This window comes from Actinia tenebrosa, unplaced genomic scaffold (assembly GCF_029948245.1).
Source record: "Actinia tenebrosa isolate PJP-AT-01 unplaced genomic scaffold, QUT_ActTen_1.0 PGA_scaffold7__59_contigs__length_16204524, whole genome shotgun sequence".
NCBI classification, from domain to species: domain Eukaryota; kingdom Metazoa; phylum Cnidaria; class Anthozoa; order Actiniaria; family Actiniidae; genus Actinia; species Actinia tenebrosa.
In genome coordinates, this window is record NW_028292584.1 from 4,238,199 (window position 1) to 4,247,145 (window position 8,947).

At 37.3% G+C, this 8,947-nt stretch overlaps 1 protein-coding gene across 5 annotated transcripts; it reads right to left on the reverse strand.

Annotated features, from left to right (window-relative positions):
* Nucleotides 1–1,706: 1,706 nt before the first annotated feature.
* On the reverse strand, nucleotides 1,707–6,815 carry LOC116298396 (uncharacterized). Of its 5 annotated transcripts, none has more exons than XM_031706828.2 (5): nucleotides 6,674–6,809; nucleotides 4,736–4,796; nucleotides 4,004–4,486; nucleotides 3,399–3,549; nucleotides 1,707–3,114 (listed from the first exon to the last, which is right to left on the reverse strand). In XM_031706828.2, the coding sequence occupies exons 3-5, from the start codon at nucleotides 4,394–4,396 to the stop codon at nucleotides 2,795–2,797; spliced, it is 864 nt and encodes a 287-aa protein (XP_031562688.2). In that variant the 5' UTR covers nucleotides 4,397–4,486; nucleotides 4,736–4,796; nucleotides 6,674–6,809; the 3' UTR covers nucleotides 1,707–2,794. The 5 variants fall into 5 exon arrangements, with proteins under 5 accessions (XP_031562688.2, XP_088896272.1, XP_031562686.2 ...); XM_089040146.1 differs by having other exon boundaries at nucleotides 4,004–4,534; XM_031706826.2 differs by having other exon boundaries at nucleotides 4,004–4,534; nucleotides 4,736–4,792; nucleotides 6,674–6,780.
* Nucleotides 6,816–8,947: the final 2,132 nt, after the last annotated feature.

The window sequence follows — 8,947 nt, forward strand, 5'->3', positions numbered from 1 at the left end:
GGTCATTTTCACACCTTTTTCCAAAATATGCATTATTTATGAAGAGTGCAAAATAGGTCATTTTGGGCCATTTTGGGGCAAAAAGCATGGACTATAGCCCATGGTTTTGATGGATTTTGGGTCATTTTCACACATTTTTCCAAAAGATGCATTATTTATGAAAAGTGCAAAATAGGTCATTTTGGGCCATTTTGGGGCAAAACGCATGGACTATAGCCCATGGTTTTGATGGATTTTGGGTCATTTTCACACCTTTTTCCAAAATATGTATTATTTATGAAGGATGCCAAATAGGTCATTTTGGGCCATTTTGGGGCAAAAAGCATGGACTATAGCCCATGGTTTTGATCGATTTTGGGTCATTTTCACACCTTTTTCCAAAATATGCATTATATATGAAGAGTGCAAAATAGGTCATTTTGGGCCATTTTTGGGGCAAAAAGCATGGACTATAGCCCATGGTTTTGATCGATTTTGGGTCATTTTCACACCTTTTTCCAAAATCTAAATTATTTATGAAGAGTGCAAAATAGGTCATTTTGGGGCAAAAAGCATGGACTATAGCCCATGGTTTTGATCGATTTTGGGTCATAATCCACGTGTATCACCTATATAATGTATGTCCTGGGTGTACTATATCTCTGTATCTACCTATCTTATTATTCAACTCCATTAGGTCATTTTTGGCCATTTTGGGGCAAAAAGCATGGACTATAGCCCATGGTTTTGATCGATTTTGGGTCATTTTCACACCATTTTCCAAAATATGCATTATTTATGAAGAGTGCAAAATAGGTCATTTTGGGCCATTTTTGGGGCAAAAAGCATGGACTATAGCCCATGGTTTTGATCGATTTTGGGTCATTTTCACACCTTTTTCCAAAATATGTATTATTTATGAAGGATGCAAAATAGGTCATTTTGGGCCATTTTGGGGCAAAAAGCATGGACTATAGCCCATGGTTTTGATGGATTTTGGGTCATTTTCACACCTTTTTCCAAAATATGCATTATTTATGAAGAGTGGAAAATAGGTCATTTTGGGCCATTTTGGGGCAAAAAGCATGGACTATAGCCCATGGTTTTGATCGATTTTGGGTCATTTTCACACATTTTTCCAAAAGATGCATTATTTATGAAAAGTGCAAAATAGGTCATTTTGGGCCATTTTGGGGCAAAACGCATGGACTATAGCCCATGGTTTTGATGGATTTTGGGTCATTTTCACACCTTTTTCCAAAATATGTATTATTTATGAAGGATGCCAAATAGGTCATTTTGGGCCATTTTGGGGCAAAAAGCATGGACTATAGCCCATGGTTTTGATCGATTTTGGGTCATTTTCACACCTTTTTCCAAAATATGCATTATATATGAAGAGTGCAAAATAGGTCATTTTGGGCCATTTTTGGGGCAAAAAGCATGGACTATAGCCCATGGTTTTGATCGATTTTGGGTCATTTTCACACCTTTTTCCAAAATCTAAATTATTTATGAAGAGTGCAAAATAGGTCATTTTGGGGCAAAAAGCATGGACTATAGCCCATGGTTTTGATTGATTTTGGGTCATTTTCATACCTTTTTCCAAAATATGCATTATTTATGAAAAATTAGTTATGAAAAATGGAAAATGGGTCATTTTTGGTATGTTTGAGGTTAAAAAGAATATTTGTTTGGTCACTTTAGATTTAATTATGGAATCATGATTGAGTTGTTTTATTTATTTTTTCTTTTATGTGTTCTTTTTGGTTATCTCTTTCTTATCTACGTTATTATTCAACTCCATAACGTGTATCACCTATATCATGTATGTCCTGGGTATACTATATCACTGTATCTACCTATCTTATCATTCAACTCCATAACGCGTATCACCTATATAATGTATGTCCTGGGTGTACTATATCACTGTATCTAGCTATCTTATCATTCAACTCCATAACGTGTATCACCTATATCTTGTATGTCCTGGGTATACTATATCTCTGTATCTAGCTATCTTATCATTCAACTCCATAACGTGTATCACCTATATCCTGTATGTCCTGGGTGTACTATATCTCTGTATCTAGCTATCTTATCATTCAACTCCATAACGTGTATCACCTATATAATGTATGTCCTGGGTGTACTATATCTCTGTATCTACCTATCTTATTATTCAACTCCATAACGTGTATCACCTATATAATGTATGTCCTGGGTGTACTATATCAATGTATCTAGCTATCTTATCATTCAACTCCATAACGTGTATCACCTATATAATGTATGTCCTGGGTATACTATATCTCTGTATCTAGCTATCTTATCATTCAACTCCATAACGTGTATCACCTATATCATGTAAGTCCTGGGTGTACTATATCAATGTATCTAGCTATCTTATCATTCAACTCCATAACGTGTATCACCTATATAATGTATGTCCTGGGTGTACTATATCTCTGTATCTACCTATCTTATTATTCAACTCCATAACGTGTATCACCTATATAATGTATGTCCTGGGTGTACTATATCAATGTATTTAGCTATCTTATCATTCAACTCCATAACGTGTGTCACCTATATCATGTATGTCCTGGGTGTCCTGGGTGTACTATATCTCTATATCTAGCTATCATATCATTCAACTCCATAACGTGTATCACCTATATCATGTATGTCCTGGGTGTCCTGCGTGTACTATATCTCTGTATCTAGCTATCTTATCATTCAACTCATAACGTGTATCACCTATATCATGTATGTCCTGGGTGTACTATATCTCTGTATCTAGCTATCTTACCATTCAACTCCATAACGTGTGCCACTTATACAATGTAATTCCTGGCTTTACTACAGCCTCTACAAGGTGGCTATCGATCATAGTGTCATCATTCATTTGTGCTTGAAGTATTATTTTACCAATATCATGGCTATGTTTAATGAAGTGTTGTTTATGGCTGTGTCTTGCTGTTATCACTAATGATACCTCTCTCAAGTTCAGATTGTTTGTATCAAAGGCAAAATTCTCGTAATATAGGACCTGTGAATATCCTTTCTTGATGGCTGTAGTGAAGGATTGCCATACTTGATCACCCTCGTACAGAGAAACATCCATGTAAGATGCTGTAGAAAATAGATAGAATTAGTATACAGGTCAGTCTGGCTCGAGTGACGGTAAGCAGCCAATGAGAGGGCGCGTAAGAATGCGGGTACAGATTAACCAATAACAATATAGTACATATATCTATGTACGTTGCTGGGAGTCTATAACAAGAAATATGTCGCTAACCAACAGTTTGTTTGCAAATGCTCTCAGACTAGTGTTTCACTTGCGATTTCGCATACGAACTGCTAGCTTTTGGCTTTTATTCCATCGAAAGTGAAAAGCAAGCTAATGTTCTTCATACCTGCGCAGTTTATCCCACAATTATCTTTCGGTCCTATTTGCTTGCAACTTAGATTCTTGGCTTTGATGACCGCCACTTTGATTCTTCTAGTGATGGGGTCATGTGATATAGAGATGTACACTCGACCTGTTGGGAAGCGTCTCTTGGGATTCTAGATATGTTATATGTTATGCATCAATCAATCAATGAACCATAACTTATGGTGCCCCACTCTCCCGGTGCTAGTGGTTGGCTTTGTTGTCGCGAAAAGCGCTAGAAATCCACGAAACATACACCGGTTTTATAATGGCTGACAAGTGCACAGAAACGAGGTCACTCGGTCATTAGTTCACAATAAAAGATATTTAAAGCTCATGAAATGCATGCATTTTATAGTATAAGGAATTGCCCTTTCATTTTGACCTGAATTCGCGCTATCTACTTTTATTGAGAATGAGCCGCCTTGCTCAGCCTTACAAGATGACTGGCTGGCTTCATTTTCGTGCGCGCTCGTCAACCATTATGAGAACGATGTATAATCCATGCTCTATATACGAAACTAAGATCTTCGTTATTGACTTCAAAGAAAGAAAAACCAAAGAAATGAAAACGACGAAGTTAAATACCTGTTTTCTCGACGTGTCTGTCTCTCTTTCGTCGTGTGATTTTGTATTCTCCTTTTTCTCCAACTTTGTAAAATTTCTATTAGTATCACTTCCATTCATCAATGTTTGCCCATTATCAACTTCCTCGACATCATTTTCACTACCTTTACCTCTACAATCTCTGTCTTTCCTCAATTTATCTTTCTCGTTTTCATGTCTGAATCGGAGTTCTCGTACGTCAGGTTTATAAACAGGTTGAACTGGTAAGATGTCAGCGCCAGATGGGAATGATGGTGTGTACTCCCAAGTCATCGGCGAGCTGGTAGTACTCTTCAACCATTCATTTAATCGCTCTTCTTCTTCATTCTCGGGAAAGAGAATCGAGTTCCAAGCTGTACAGTTCTTGTTACCCATTGTCTTTTGATTTCGACTCAATTCATCGAAGAGTTTCTTCAAAACGTTTCATATTAGCGCCTAAGAGCGTCGTTCGTTTGATACTATCATCTGAAAACACAGAGAACTAGTGATGTTTCGTCTAGTTTAAAGCGTTGTCTGTGCGAAAAGAAAAATACGAAGAGCATATATTAGAGGACAAATATCCAAGACCGGAAAGTAGAAACCATGGCTGTCAACGTGGTCGTGTTTGTTTATTACATTTCGACCAACAGCCGACACATGTCAACAATCAAACCGTTCACACCAACCAATATCAATACTTCACAACTAAGATTTCAACCATTAATGTTTATTTACCTTTCAAGGAAATAATTTTAACTTCCATTCTTCTGGGTCCGCGAGAGAAAGAAATGCCTACCTTAGGTGATAAAATGATAACGAAACTACCATGAGACGTAAAAAGGATGCTATAGAAGAGATTAATATATAAGGAGGATTATCTTCACAAGGCTTACTCAACCAGCGCAGTACTCGTGACCACCCCCACTGTCGATCTTTACATATCCTCCCTTTACGTCAGTTAGTTGATATCCTAATAGTTCAGCCTAAATAACGTGCATTAACTTATGATGGGTCTTGGAGATAAACATCGACATCAGGGGATGAGGATGTGAAGGATATAACTATAGCGTCATTAATAGAGATGTGGAAGATAAATATAGGAAATACTCTACCGGCCGCGGATGTACAGTCCGCCTACGCTATCTCGAAGTGTGTTGCAGAATAATCAAGGATAGAATGATAGTTTGAATAAACACGATCGTTAGAATATGATATTGTCATCATCATCATCGCCACCATCATCTCCCGCTATGACCATGCATCATAATCGTTATGATCTTGACCATTATCATCAGTATTGTCACTACCATTATTATCATCATCATCATCGCCACCATCAGTCATCTTTTTTCATCTTCATAATCATCAACTGAACATTACTAGTTATCATTAACGTCATTGGCCAGTATCATCATCACCTTCCGCGATTTAATCCTCACCATCACCATCATCTCATTATCATCACGATCATCACTCATCATCATCATCATCATTACCACCATCATCATCATTACCATCATCATCATCATCATTACCATCACCAGCATCAATGACATCATCTTCATCATGACGTTCTACATCCTCATATCTTCATGACCCTTATGACAAACGAAAATTATCCTTTCTGATTCACCTCAATGAACAAAAATACAAAACAAAAAAAAACTAGAAACAATTGCAAGATATAAACACTGAAAATAAAAACTACCATCATCATTGTCACTTTTAAATCTCATTTTCAAGTCTTCATTCTCTCTCATTTTGGTTTCATGGCAACAGAGTATCAAAAGCCTCTCATTAAGACTACTTCTTACATCATCTCCAAGACAGCAACACACGGACAATAACCTTTAATTCGAGATGTCATACTAGTCTGGTTCAGTAAACCGTTGACTAGACTTCTAAATAGTAAAAATGATACATATAATAAAGACGTTGAAAAACAACAAGTCGCTGAGGTTAGAATATTAAATACTTTCTTCATTAAAAGAGTGTAAAAAAGAGAGAGAGAGAGAGAGAGAGAGAGAGAGAGATTGTTAATATTCCAAGAGCCAAAAAACTATTGTTTTGTCGATGCTGAATCGAATTAAGAAACTGAATTTGCTTATAGATATTACCTTGGCCAGTCACCGATGTGTTTGCTCTATCTTTCATGGAAGTTAAGAAGCACAAATCACTTATTTTAAGCGAACGTCGTTACCATCATTTCAAGTAATGAATTCGTGATTTAAATTCATGCATACAAAATGTTTAAAGGGTCAAAAACATGTCTAATGCGAACAAAAGACTAGATATTGACTCAGTATATTTTAAAAGTTGCTTCAATTTAATTTGATTTTATATTCGATCAGTGAAAAAAGGACTTGAATATTCGTGGATATGAATGCGACTTCATGTGACTCTAAGTAGGATATTTAGAAAAGCCGTGTAATTAATATTGAATCTTGACAAAGTGTATTCCAAATGGGCTTTTGAAAGCAGCGATATGGGAAAAACTTTCTGAAGAGAAATTTGTTATTTAGCTTGTAGAAAACCTTACATGAAATTTCTAATCTACAAGAACTTGGGAACAATTTAAAAATATGTACACTATGGAATGATAAAATGTACTATTGTTGATGTCATAGATATATCGTGTTTTGAAAGAGTTATTGGCTGGTTTTATACACGTACCTGCTCGTGCTGTCTAGGTTCGGCTGATTTCTTGCTATTGTACTTGCAGCACTGGTGGAGGTTTGAGAAGAAACAGCCAAGATCCCCTTCAGCTAAAGAAACGTGGGCCTCGCTCGAAGCACTTATCTGGATAAGCAAAGAAGAAAACGAAACTCCGGAAAGAAAATGTCAGGATAAAAACATGAATGTATTCCTGTTGAAAAGTTCGGTCATTAGCATAATAATGGTGATCAATAGACAGGTTCTCCTAAGGCTTCTAATGACTGGAATCAAGAAAGGATTTAAGGAAGAGTGATAAATGGTTTTCCAGCTGAATTATCAAACCTTAGGAGAGGAGAGAAGGGAAGGGAAGGGAAGGGAAGGGAATAAAAGAAAAGAGAAAAGCAGAGAGAGGAGATGGAGGAGAAAGGAAAAAAATAGGAATAAGGATAAAATCAAAAAAATCGGGGAAAAAAAACAATAGAAAGAAGAAAAAAGAATGGAAATTAAAGGGAATCATTGGAAGAAAAAGAGAGAATAGGAAAAGTAAACTTAAAGAAAAAATAAAGAACAGAAAAGGATAAACTCATACCCATTTCCCTTCACAACACAAATCCCGAGAGGACCTAGACCCTAGGATCAGTGAATATTTACCGAGCCGCGGGTCGGTCTAAACCTTCTTTTGTTCTTAATTAAACAAAAGGTGAGAAATTCGGGATAAAATCGCATGCGCAGTGGAATCGATTCTTAAACTATGAAAAGGCTTATTATAATCACTGGTTGCTCGACCAACCACAGCGCGCGAAACTCTATATATTCAAGTCTAAAACTGGTTATTACTGGTCATAATCAAGGCTAATCTCGATGCTTCCATGGTTAAAAACCAGAGATGTTTTGTGTATCTTAACTCGTCTCGTTGTCAAGGAGACAGCGGGTGGTAACAGGTACATTCGGTGTTACCATAACAACACAATCCGACACGACAACTACATCCAACGAGGAGGATACCCACGGTGTAATAACCCTTACAATTTGTTTCTTTTCAAGACGATGTTTCTGGATCCAATGTGCTTTTATTTCCAAAGTACAGATGTACTCAGGAACATGCTTCGTTGAGTTAGATAATCAGTATGTCAGGGTATTATTTGGAGACAAATTCCTACCTACCCCTCCCCCGTGGTTTTCGTGTTGGACCTTTGTCTTCAATGACGCTACTTGTGTTTTGAAAGGCGTTATGTTATAGAAAAGATAAGAAGAAAACAAGACCTTTTGAGAAGAAGAAAAGAGATCGTTCTCTACACGAAGTGATGGGATGAGTGTATCAAAAGATGCTGTTGTGGTGTGCCATTCTGTCCTTGTAATGTTAGCACTGCGTTACCTTCTACAGGAACACAAGTTGATCGACTGCCAAGAGAGATATTGCACCTCAGTTAGAAACACCCAGGTTGTAAACGACAATTCGTATGGAGAAGGATTCATGACTTGGATGAAGAATGAAGAAGCGCAAGAAGTCAGAACCCAATGTCTGTGTTGTAAAGTGTCTCATCATGAATGTACTGGCTTTTTCACCGTCCTCGCCTCTCTACACATGGTTATTTCTGTAGCAGTTGTTTTCCTAAAGCATAAAACATTTAGCTCCTCCAACTATGTGTGGATATATATAATTCTAATTATAGCAACAGTTATAAACTCGTTATTCTTGGCGAGACTAGTCAGAATCGATACTCACCATTTCCCAGCCATGGACGTGACGAAAGAACGTTTGTTATGGAAGATACTGTTCATGCCATTTCGGTTCGTCTGGAATATCTTATCATTTGTACTATCCCTGCTATTTTATAAGATGTTTATGGGCATGTTAGGTGTTGCTGGTTTGTTTAGGTGCTATGGGGACAGCACGAGGGGTCCAGTGATGTTTTTGTGCAATTTGGATAGAGAGAGTTTGTCATCGTCGAACGTGATGATACAGTACGCTGTCAGTGTGTTGTCGTGGACGTACGTCGCGTCGGCTACAGCGAATATTTACTCTTTAATGAAGAGTTTGAGCAAAGAACAACGCGAGCAACTCCAGACGGCGAATAATAATAGCGCTAATGATGAACAAGATAAAAAGAAACAATGTAGACTTTGTAGGGAAATATTAGCAGCTAAGCAAAGGACAATGAGAGATGTTTCAGATAGCGAGGATAGTGATCATGACTCCTTCGTTCTTGGATGGAGACTTTGAGTGCTAGATATGGCTTTAATTTTCTCGAGTGAAAGCCATTTAAGAGTCATGAACTGCCCGATGGGTCA

Coding starts and splice junctions, on each gene's coding strand:
- LOC116298396 (XM_031706827.2), bottom strand. CDS start 4,396: ATGGGTAACAAGAACTGTACAGCTTGGAACTCGATTCTCTTTCCCGAG. Junction 3,550..4,003: donor CAGACACGTCGAGAAAACAG/GTATTTAACTTC, acceptor TAACATATCTAG/AATCCCAAGAGACGCTTCCC. Junction 3,115..3,398: donor TTGTGGGATAAACTGCGCAG/GTATGAAGAACA, acceptor TATTTTCTACAG/CATCTTACATGGATGTTTCT.